General features: G+C 41.6%; 1 protein-coding gene across 2 annotated transcripts in view; it reads left to right on the top strand.

Moving 5' to 3' along the window:
* Positions 1-12,082, top strand: part of Lpgat1 (lysophosphatidylglycerol acyltransferase 1) — a 65,012-nt gene extending 52,930 nt beyond the window's left edge. For both annotated transcript variants that reach the window (XM_034512762.2, XM_076941624.1), the window contains 2 exons: positions 3,909-4,015; positions 6,231-12,082. In XM_034512762.2, coding sequence (XP_034368653.1) covers positions 3,909-4,015; positions 6,231-6,382 — 259 coding nt within the window. In that variant the 3' untranslated portion in view covers positions 6,383-12,082. The remainder of the gene's footprint in view (positions 1-3,908; positions 4,016-6,230) is intronic.

Raw genomic sequence — 12,082 nt, forward strand, 5'->3', positions numbered from 1 at the left:
GTTTTTAAAGTTCTGAGTCTTATTTTTCTAGACAGCACTCGAGTGCTTTTCCATGTCCTTAGCTGTGAGCAAACATTCAGTCCCTCATTTAAGCTCAGCCAATAGTTCTTCAAAGTAAAGTACTTACATATTTGACTGGCTTGCTTTCCAATCCCTCTGCTAGATAATTAGCTTCATAAAATCAGGAGGGACTGTTTATGTCAGAATCTCTCTCCGTGATTAGCCTCTCCCATGTATGGGGGACTACCCACTATGGGATTATTGGAAGGAGTAAACTGGGGGTAAATCACAAGGTTTGTCAGCTCAAGTTTCACAATCTTGATGGCTTAAAAATTCAAATGTACTATCTCAGATGTGACAGTCTATCTATAAGCTAAACATTATTTTATATCTTTTTTAAGTATAATCTCACATAGTGCTCTTAGGATTTTATGGATTTGGGGAAAATGCTTTTTATTTAAAAGTACATTCTTGGTTACAGATAATAAGAACTTTAATTGCTTACAAATGACAAGCTTGTTTATCATTTGGGTAGCTAGCTATTGGGATTGTAAAGTCCTGTATCTGGTAGGTCTAAGTTTACTTCCTTAACTTTCCCAAGAGCTCCACTTATTTTGCTTGGAGAGAACAGGTATTTGCTACATTTGATTCCTTACTATATTCGAAGATTACTCATTTTAATATTTTAATCCTGTGGTAACCTAACAAGCAGAGTAAAGTAGACTGCTCTTGAGAGGAAGCATTTGGTCTGCCCTCCTAGCTGTGTTTTAGTCAAGAGAATATCCAAGCAGCTGTGGGCAGATGGTAGGCTAAAGTCTCAGTCTAAGTGCTGCCCTGGTCTCTGTGCCAATCCCCATTTAAAGTGACAGACAATCCAGCAATCACATTGTTCTTTCAAGAATTCCTTTTTTAAACCCAAACTTTTGCTGTTTAATTTGGTCTTATTTTTAATGTTAATGTTCTCCTCATAAGAATATAGACTACTTAAGACCTTTGATCTTATGGCTCCTGCTAACTCATCCTTGTTAATATGGCCTAGTTTTAAATTATCACAAATTAAATTAATCTTATCTAATACAGCACATATTTCAAATGCTAACTGATGTGATTCACATTTTTTAAATCTTTTTTCCAAAGAGTACCTAATCAGAGATAATCACTAGTCATGTGGCCTTCATAGAACAGAGAACCCTGTGATTGATGTGTGCTGTGTCTTAAAGGGCACTGGGTAGAGTTTGATGGGAGAGATGCACACATAGAGGTCTATTAGGTAATCTGTAAGAGAACACAAAGGGAAGCGGTAAGAGTAAAGCTGGAGGGTTGAGATGAGATATTGGTACATGCAGGGCTGCCTAGATGTTCTTGACTAAAACACAGCCAAGAGGCAGACCAAATGCTCCCTCTCATTGAGGGAAGTCAGGGCAAGAACCCGAAGCCAGATCGCATGCTATTCCATACAGCATTACCTCTGACCAGAGAAGAAACTCATAGGAAGAAAGTTGTTTGCTGTCTGGCTCACTCTCTGGATCCATGCTCAACTGGCTTCTTTATACGTTCCAGGCCTACCTGCCTTAGGGATGATGACACCCACAGCGGACCGCTTCTCCCTGCAGTATCAGTTATCAGTCCAGACAGTCCTTTACAGAGACACACCCACAGGCCTGTCTGATCTAGGCAGTTCCTCAATTGACTCTGTTGTGTCAGGTTGACAGTAAAAACTAACCAACACGTATACCTTAAAAGTTAGCCCAAATATTTATATCTCTAAGTAAATGAAAAGTCCAGTTCAAACAATTATCTTCTAATAATCAGGGAATTGGTTCACATAACTGACATCCATCCAAACCCGGCAAGCTCTGTGATGTGGTTAACCTCCCAGCTCAGGCTTCCTATGCTGCTCTCCTTCAGGAAGTATTGGTTTTAGTCTTATCAGCTGGGTGGCCCAGAAATCCAAGAGCTCGTACTTCCATGAAAAATAAAGACAAGTGACAAAGTAGACTTAATTTTTCCAAGAAGCTCTCTTAAGCTTCCCTTGAGCCATAATATAGCTCCCAGTATATCTCCTTGTCCTGATGTGAGCCTACTGTACCTGAGAGAGCAGTGTCTGAGGGCAGACTCCTATGGCTCCATAACAGGAGGGGGACTAGGGCTGTAATTGGTTAAGTGGTAGCATGTTTGCAACTTTTGCTTTGAGTAGTTTTTTTTTTTTTTTTTTAAATTCTAGAGAATCTTAATACTTGGATGTTACTGTGCTGTAGAAGTAAAATTTCTATTAATGCTGCAGAATCATGTCAAGAAGTGTTGTTATCAGAAAGATAAGCCTCAGAAATTTATAGCTCCCTTCACTTATAAGTAAAACCTGATTTTTTCAGTTTTAATTTTTAGATTTAAGATATACCATAGTACAAAGACAAAGTTAATGGACATTTTAAGGCCATTTACATTAGAAGAAAGAAAAGAAACAAATGACTGACTTGCCTATGCTCAGAACTGTACTGGCTAAGAATTATACCACTTTATTCTGCTTGGAATCTGCCATATTCACAGAGCTGTAGTGGTGTTTGTACTTGATCTATGGCTCCCACTCTGTCATTTCTCCTTCAGGGGATCCTCTCTGTGCTGCAGCAAGTCATGTCTTCACAGTTCTGTAGAGACTTAACCAACCCCTCTTGGTTTGTTGACTGAGAACTGTTCCCAGGTGAAAGAAAGACTGTGAAGGTGTTTCTGTGCCCTTGAAGGCAAGCCCCTGCCTTCAGTCACTCCCTAGTGCCAGCTGTTTTATCCAGAATTGATCACTGGAAACCCCACCACCATCATAACAGTAAATATGAAAGTCAGCCTCTGCTCATGACTCAGTCCTGAACTTTACAGACACTTTTCTCTGAAGAACACGCTGTTCACTTCCCTGCCTTTACTTTTATTTCAGGGACCACAGTGATGGCAGGACACACACTAGAATCACATCATATTACTCAATTATGATTATCCTTACAATTGCAAATAGTCTTGTTAAGATTAATGTTAAAATGAAGGCACAAGATTGCTGAACACTAAAAGGACTCACAGATGGACTCCCAAGAACTGGGATAGGCTAGTTGGGAAGTACTGCTGACCACTGTCCATACTAGATGCTAGTCTTCTGGTTTTGTTTCTGTTTTGTTGTTTGTCTATAAAGAGTATTACCCTGCAGTCTACACTGATCTGGACCTCACTGTGTAACCCAGGCTGCCCTTGAACTAGAGCTAACCCTCCTGCCTAAGTTTCTGGAGGGCTGGGATTACAGGCATGAGCCACACACTCAGCTACCTAAGAGCCTTCCGACTGCTGTTTTCTACTTTAGAAACCTCTTTGTTGGGGCTGAAACCATAGCTCGGGAGCACAGTGATGACCTAACACATTCAAAGCCTTGGGTTTGATCCCCGGTATCACAAAAACAAGGAGGGGCCTGGAGAGATGGCTTCAGTTAAGAATACTTGCTCTTGCAGAAGGCCCAGGTTTGATGCCCAGCACTCACATGACAGCTTACAGCTCTTCGTAATTACAGTTCCAGAGAGCCAGTGCACTCTTCTCATCTCCACAGGCACACACATGGCACACAGACATTTGATCAAAACGCTCATACACATAAAACAAAATAAATAAATCTTTTTTTTTAAAAAAAAAAAAAAAAAAAAACTCTTCCCTGTTTATAAATCCAATATTTTGATATACTTAGTAAAAAGGTGTCAGTTTGGGCAGATTTTGTCTGGTTTTCACTTTCTCATAAAGCAACATTGCTAAGGAACATTCTTTGCCTAGCACTTAAATCACTTTGTGTGTGCGATTCATTAATAAAGCTAAGTTAGGGTTCTGAGTAGTTTTCACTTCTGAATTAAAGCAGTTCTTTTTATCTTTCTGAATCTTCACAGGATTTTCCCAATTGGAGATGTGCCCTTGGAGACTGAGGACCTCACCAGCTGGCTCTACCAGCGCTTTATTGAAAAGGAGGACCTCCTGTCCCATTTTTATAAGACAGGTATACAACACCTCGTGTGTGCACAGTTCTGAAGTTATCAGAGCATGTTATTGTGAGCATGTGCTGCAGACAAGATAAACATTTTTTAGTTATTCTCTTTTATTTTTAAAAGATTTAGTTTTTAATTATGTGTGGGTGGGGGTGGGGTGGGGGATGCCTGCCTGTGAGTATGTGCTCCTGAGTATAGGGCCAGAGGAGGCCAGAGACTTTGGAACCCCTGGAGCTGGAGTTAGAGATGGTTGTGATGTGGGTAGAGATGTCCCGGCTTCATATGGGTGCTGGGAACAGAACTCAGAACCTTTGAGGAACAGCAGATCCTCTCTAACTCTGAACTGCCTCTCCAGCTCCCTACTCAGTTATCTAGATCAGAAATCAAAGCCATTCTCTATTTAAGAATTTCAACTTATAATTTATGGAAAGAAAAATTGGTGTTGCTGCATTCCAGTTCTTACACCATTGCTCAGCATTGTGTGACAGACATGACACACAGTGCCACAGCTCAAGGACACAGTGACAGACAAAGGTACACTTGTTGGAGAGTGAAATGACTAATGACAGTCATGCTTGACACTGTGCTCTATTGCTTGGTCGTCATTTGAGGTCATTTTTAGATGCATTTTTACATGCTTTCCCCTCCCTTTCAAGGAGAGATTTATTCTGTGCATGGGTTTGGTTCAGTCACTTGGCCCCATTGCTGTAGTGGCAGCAGATAGATGCCCTTCTCTCAACAGAAAGCATAAGAGCCAAGGTTACTTTCGTTTAAGAGCACAGTTTACTGTTTTCAAGGGTACAAAGTTGTTTCTCCTAGGAAGGGAAAGGAAATCTATCTTTACTCCTTTATAGTCTCAGTATTCTGTATACTCCTTAACTACAGAGTCCTGGTAGCACAGGCCTGGGAGATTGAAACAGGAGTATCCCAAAGTCAAAGCCATCCTTAGTAACTTCCTGAGACCTTGTCGCAGTATAAAAATTACAATTCACACTGAAAGTGTGGCTCAGTGGTAGAGTCCCAACACAAAAACAAAAACACAAAACAAAGCCGGGCGGTGGTGGCGCACGCCTTTAATCCCAGCACTTGGGAGGCAGAGGCAGGCGGATTTCTGAGTTCGAGGCCAGCCTGGTCTACAGAGTGAGTTCCAGGACAGCCAGGGCTACACAGAGAAACCCTGTCTCTAAAAAACAAAACAAAACAAACAAACAAAACACAAAACAAAACAAAAAAATATAAGGAGAAAAACATGTGATGGAAGAAGAAAGGAAGTTGGAAAGACGAAAATTAAAATTAACACTGGTTGGTACAACCAGCATGCTTTCACAAACTGCTGTGCTATAGGCCAATTTTTTTAGTGCCTAAAGAATGGAGACAGTATATAAAGGTGGCTGTGGAAGCTGGGGTTAATGAAAAGGCTTAGCAGACAGCATGGGGTGATCCAGGAGTAGCAAGTCGGAGCGCCCCACCCTCAGTCCCTAACCTTCTGATATTTGGCCTAAAGTGTAGCAACAGTAGTGAACAGCTTAAAGAAGGTCAGCTGTGCACCTGTCCACCAGACCTTGAGACTAGGGAATGCCCCGGTGGATTGCTTGTGAGCAGCAAATCCTTTTATAGCCAGCTTACCCTAGGGATTATCAGCAAGGACAAAGACGGAATGCTGAGAGTGTCATAGACTTACCAAAGCCGTGTAGCTTTCCTTTCCAGAAAGAGTGGACTTGTTCACTCTGTATTGTTGTCTTTCCTATTGTGAAGACATATTTTGTAAAGCTTACTGTATTTTGAGAATGTCAGTGTTATATAACTACTTTTGTAGAAAAAAAAAGTGCTATTCAGAAATTACTTGATGTCAATTTCACAGATCCTGTGTCTGACCACACTGGAAATGTAAGTGGGAATCAAGGCCCTGGACACTGACAGTCAGCAAACTACAGAAAGAAAGCAGACAGGACCACTGAAGATTGGGAGACAGGGAGCCAAGGCTGGAGGGGGCCTTGCTTCTGATCTGGGACGGATGCTAATGACAGTTATTCACCCAGTGGGCAGAAGAGTGTTGGGCAGAGGCCGGGTTGCTGAGCAGGGTAGAGATCTGGAGAAGTGTTAGAGGAAATCCCTGCAAAGCAGGGCAATTCACAGGAAATCCTAACTGGGCGAGCCATCTCAGCTTGTGTTTCAGGAGACTGGTACTGCAGGGAAGCATATCACTGTTTCTGTCTTGTCTCCTAGGAGCCTTTCCTCCTCTTCAGGGCCAGAAGGAAGCTGTTTCCAGAGAGATGACCCTCAGCAACATGTGGATATTCCTCATTCAGTCGTTCGCATTTTTGTCAGGCTATCTGTGGTACCACATCATTCAGTATTTTTACCATTGTCTATTTTAGGAACTGACTTGGACTTACTACATAGGAGTTCAGACTTCTTCATACATGTGCATTATTTTACATGTGCAAATCAAAATATACAAATCAAAATATATAAAAGGAAAAGGAAATTCAATGGATGGATTAATGTTTATCCCCCTTTGGGATATTTTAAAACTCTACTACAACGAGGATCAGTAATACAATGATGTGCTAATATATTTTAAGAACTTTTCATGTTTTAAAGAGATACACTCTACCATACATTTACGCAAGCATCACACTGGGAGAAGAGGAAACCATAAAATCATCCTAGAAGACTCCGAAAGAAACTATCGCCACCAGATGCACTTAGTCAGCCCCTGTGACTTGCTTGTGACCTTTAGTTCAGGTTCAGAAGCTACGCTCCTCTTCCCTAGGACAGAACGGCACAACATTAATGTGTCTACCCTTCATGCTGAGGTACTGGTAGCCTGGAGAGCTGGTGGGCACATCCTGAGGAGTGGTCTTGCTCTCTAGCAACCCTGGCTAAGGTGCAGCATTGGCATTCTCTGTGGGGAGCAGTGTCCACTGTCCACCTGACATCACTGTGTCCCTTGAAAGGCTAGCTCAGCCCAGTACCATGTTTACATGTGCTAGTGCTTTCCCTTCAGGAGAGGGGAGCACCCACTTTCTCTTTTTGTATAGAAGGCATATCATAGAATGATAATTGTATTTTACAAAATGCACTTTTATCAGTTGCAAATCTAGCAAAGGATAGTAACCTAGCCTGAAACTAAGGGAAGCCTCACCCGTGAGCAGGCTCCCAGGAGGCTTTCCTGTCTGTGCTTGCCCATAATGCTCTAGCACCACCTTCATTGGCCACCTCCCTGACCCCACTCCCCTACTGGTAGCTGGATCCCCTCCCCGATTTTGAAATTATAGCACCAAATGTATGTGGAGGCGGTTAAAGCAAATTAACATAAAACATTTAAATGGCCAGTTTCAGGGAACTAGGGCAGCTTATTAGGAAACAGGAGGTAGAACCAGACCTTGGCTTGCAGTATTGACAAGGCCTCTTGTGGACCCCAGCTCTAAATGTTCTGTCATTACGTCAGCAGCTGCCCCCTCAGGGTGGCAGGACCAAGAGACAGCAGCTCAAAAACACTTCCCAGTCTCTTCCAGTTGTCTTCTAAGAGGGCAAAGTCAAGCAAGTTTCTGTTCATTGTAGGAAACTTTTTAAAGATTTGTCGTTTTGTTCATGTAATTTACCTCACAGGAGAACCAGACTTTACAAAAATGCAGGCTCTGCATCCGTGTTGAGACAGGGTGGGCTTGGTTTAGGACAGTAAAACTGCTAAGCTTGGGAACAGTGAGTCAGCGGTAGGTTCTGTGGCATGGACACTTGGTAGATCCCCTGTTGTTACCAATAACACAAATGACAATTCTGAGAAATAGGTTGTAAAACAAAAGGAAAGATTAATGTTTCTGTTTTCAAATAAACCAAAAAAAGAAAAAGGAAAGATGTGAATTTTCCCCAGCTGTGCGGGAAAGGTTGACCAACAACAGATAAAAGCCCATAGCAGCTTCATCTTTAGCAAACCCCAAGTGTGTACAGAGAGAAAGATGTTACCTGAAATACCTCACTGGAACCACACCACTGCTGGTAAACTGAAGAAGGCATTTGGTTTGTTAGCAGTTGTCATAAAAACCTAAGCATTTCACTCTGGTTTACAGGGATAGTGACTATGCAAAAGCAGTCTCAGTCTAGAAACAAAGGGAAGCCAGAGAGAAGCTACTCAGTGCCCCTATTTGAGGCCCAGAAAAAACTTTTGAGTTTCAGGATGAATTGAATTGAGCGTGAGTTGGTTGTCTGGGGGAGAAGTTGCTCACTGTCAAGTACAGCATGTAGTCCTAGCTAAGAGACCATGTCCTCATTGCAGAGCAGGCCACAGACCACAGTGGCCAGATCCTATAAGGATGTATATCCCCATCTATATGTGCATACAGAAACGTGACTGGCCCACTTTTACCACTGCTGTGCTACAGAGGAATATGACAGTTAAGTATACTATACATGCAAAGTTGACTCTTCTAAGATGTGTCGCTTTCAAATGCAGTCTCTAAAGCGACTATGACTATCAATTTGTGAGCTGACTTCTGATAATAGAGACGAGCTGTAAATAGATGTGTCTGGTCTGTCCCACACCTCTCCAGTTCAACATGTCTTCTGTGTACAAAACAATCAGAACTGTGTGTTGAGAGTATTGGTAGTGCTTCCTGATCATAGCTGGCGTCCACCTGCTTCTACTAGGGAATGCAAAGAGAGAATAAACAGGCGCTCTTTATGGCCATCTCGGGAAGCCACAGGATGCCACCGTAGAGAGCTGGATAGAACTCCCCATTTTGTACTTAGTGTGTAAAGTGGGATGCAAGAAGTTACTGTGTTAGTCGGCGGAAGGGGAGCAAAGCCATGCCAGTTGACACCGCATCCTTTCAGGCTGCAGCTCTTTTTGCCCTCAGCTGCATTGCCTGGCTTCCTACCACACACAGGCTGGGCGACTCAGTGCTAGAGTTCTTGGACCACAGGTGGGACCACGCAACAGCTCACCTCATTTCAGAAATGGCTGTCTGCAATGACAGAGAAGCCTGTGAGCAGAGGAAGCAGGGAAAGCAAGGATGGGATGAAACTTTAGATCAACAAGTTAGACGAGAATTTAATAGGAAGTTTGACAATGATAGCTGTGGGTTCAGATCTGTCACGTCATTAGTTCTTGGTGTTACAACCCTTAATTGCCTACAGTAAGAAACTAGGGAATGCTGAAGAAGTAATCAGTTACAGGGTAGTTAATCCAGTGTTAAGTCATAGGAAGCCAAAAATTCAACTTTCTGTAGGAATTTCTGATTCTTTTACTCTCATTGAACTTTCCCTCCTAGGGATGCTTACTGCTTTACAAGCTGACTTTAGTTCTTTCCCTGACTAACTTTTGTCTGTGCATCATAACTGTGTCAGTGGGTAGTTATGTAACAGGAAGTCAAGACAACCATCTGGAGAAGAAAGCACCAAAGACATCGGACATAACCTGAGGGCTGGAAAAGACAAAGGTTGGTGCAGCTGGAATTGTCCCAGAGGTGGAGTCCTAAGTCAGCCATTGCTGCCCTCAGGTGTGGCTGTGGTGTTGCTGTCTGGGTCAGTGTTCAGAATGCTCCTTGCTCATGGCCATGTGGCTTTCTTCTCATTAATTTTTCTTAGTGATGTATTTTGACAATCGGTACCTTAAAGACTCGCTCAGCTAGTTGTTCCTAGTTATAATCACAGAGAATAGTCTTTGATCATAGGTAGTCTTCTGTGACCTGTGTATGTTTAAAGAGAAAATGTTTGTTTGCATTACCAAATAGGAAAGGTTAATTGATCTTTTCTATGGTTTTTCATCCTTTTCTTTGAAGTCACTATACAATAATGATCACAGGATTTCACTCCAAAGTTGTCATTACAAAAAGTGTATTCGGCTCTGGTCCACAAAGGATTGATGATAATGATAATTGGATGGGATTTTTGCCCCTGCAAGTGCTCTGAGCCTTATGTCTATCAGCAGGCAGGAGAGAGCCGGACGAGAACTGCAGCAGGTGTGCTAGTTCACATCATGAGGGGTAGAGACTAATATGTTTGGGACCAAAAGCACCTAAGTTGGGAATTTCTGGATCACAAAAAAGCCTGGCATGCTCTGAAGCAGCCCCTGGCTGTTGCTGTCTGTCTGGTATCATCTTGCACCAGCCCTCAGTAATTTCAAAGTGGGCTCTGAGAATATGCTACAGGTTCCCAGTTGTTGGGAGACCGGCCATAGTCAAATGAAAGATGCAATCTGGAGTTTCTGCAGAAATTCCATCTGAGGATTTTCACATTTAATATTTTTTTTAAACAATCTAAAGAGCAAAAAAATTTACATGTATTCTAGTTGCAAAGTATGCGGATGCTCTGGATGGCTTTGTTTTTATTATGTAAAACTGTTGAACACAACTGTGGTGCACAAATTCTTTCCATGTAAGGAGTCTATGCATTTTACAGTAACATATCTTATGATTGAGTAATGAGACAGTTATACATTCAACTGCCATTGTTTTTATGAAGTGCTTTCACTTTCTTTACAGTTACTATAAGGTTATATTTATTTTCTGCAGATGGGTTTCTGTTTCCATGATGCTGTAATGTTTACTTCAGCTTGTTGAGCTTTCTTTGTGATCTGCATGTCACAATGTGTGTTCTAAGGTGACTGTAGAGGCTTTGACAACTGTAATTCATTTTGTAAAGGGCTGGTCACCTGTGGATCTGGTTTCTAAATGCATCGGGAATGATTTTACCAGATCACCTTTTCAGAAGTTTAGATGTTGTAAACACCAAAAGAAGCATTTCCTCAGCAAAAATTAATAGCTGGTTCTATTTTTTTTAATGTAGAGAAAATAAAGTTGATTTCTTTTTTTTCAAAAACAATGCTTTTAATTCTTACTAGTGGGGGTGGATGTCGGCTGTGCGGGCACCTCAGCGTTCACTGCTGTATCCCAGGCCTGGAGCTCAGCATCATGGCCGCTGAGGAAAGACTTGCCCCTTCCTCTAGTCTTCTCATTTGGTGTGAGCTCTTGGAAAAAAATTATGTAAATGCACATCCATGAGTGATAAATTTTGCTGATTTTGCTGATAACATATTTAATGCAATTAGCCAATAATAAAATATAAGTAATTGATCCTTAGGATATAATTATCATTGCTGAACCCTCAGAGCCAACCTGAGACAATATCAACCATGATTTGATAGCATTATGCCCTGATAACCATCTCCAGATAAACTCATTCAATCTAGTGTATGATTTATATTAAACTCTTACCCTTGTACAGAACCTCCTTTTAGTTTCAGCATTAATTGGAAGTTTAGATGATTTGTTTTTAAATATATTAAACCCTAGAATTAAATGATCTGCTCTTAGAGATAAGCTGGCACTACTGTCATCACACCACTGTCCTGATCTTTTGTGTTTTGATTTGTTTTAATTACTAGTGTTGAATAAAATTCTCAGAATTGATTTGCTCACTTGTCCAAGAAAACTCCTGACATTGGCCCCTGCAGGTTTTAAAGTGGAAAAGCACTGAGACCAGAATGAGCAAGGGAGCTTTTGATCCCGGAAAGCCCGATGAAATCAGGCTTCCCAGGGAGCATGGGGCCGGCATGGAGCTTTTCTCAAAGCTTTTTTTTTTTTTTTTTTCACATTAAAAACATTGATGGTTTAGTCGCTTGTTTGTAGAGTGTGTTTGACCCATTGAAAACATTTAATGTATTAAAATATCTTGCACAATCCTACCAAATAAGTTGAATAGTTACAGTTGAGTCTACCTCTTCTTTTCCTGGCTGGATTTAGGCTGCTGGTTGGGTGAGGCTGCAGTTTTATTTCCCCTCTAAAGTACTTTATGTGGAAGACAACAGATGAAGGGCCTGAAAGCAGATTTGAGGCTTTTGAGACCTGTTGCTGACCAGCCCTGTTCCCCGTGAGTCTGGGGAAAGCCATTGTTTTTAATGCCCACTTAATATGAAAATGTTTGTTTTAAAAATGTTTCTTGCTGGTGAAAAAATGTATTTTTAAAAGGAAAAACCAAATCCTCTTTTGGTCTGAAAAGTCAGCTGTATGTGCAGGTGTGACCGTATCATAACATGCTGATGTCATAGAAATCAATAAATTTTTACCTCTCAGGAA

This window comes from Arvicanthis niloticus, chromosome 10, assembly GCF_011762505.2.
Source record: "Arvicanthis niloticus isolate mArvNil1 chromosome 10, mArvNil1.pat.X, whole genome shotgun sequence".
Classification (NCBI taxonomy): domain Eukaryota; kingdom Metazoa; phylum Chordata; class Mammalia; order Rodentia; family Muridae; genus Arvicanthis; species Arvicanthis niloticus.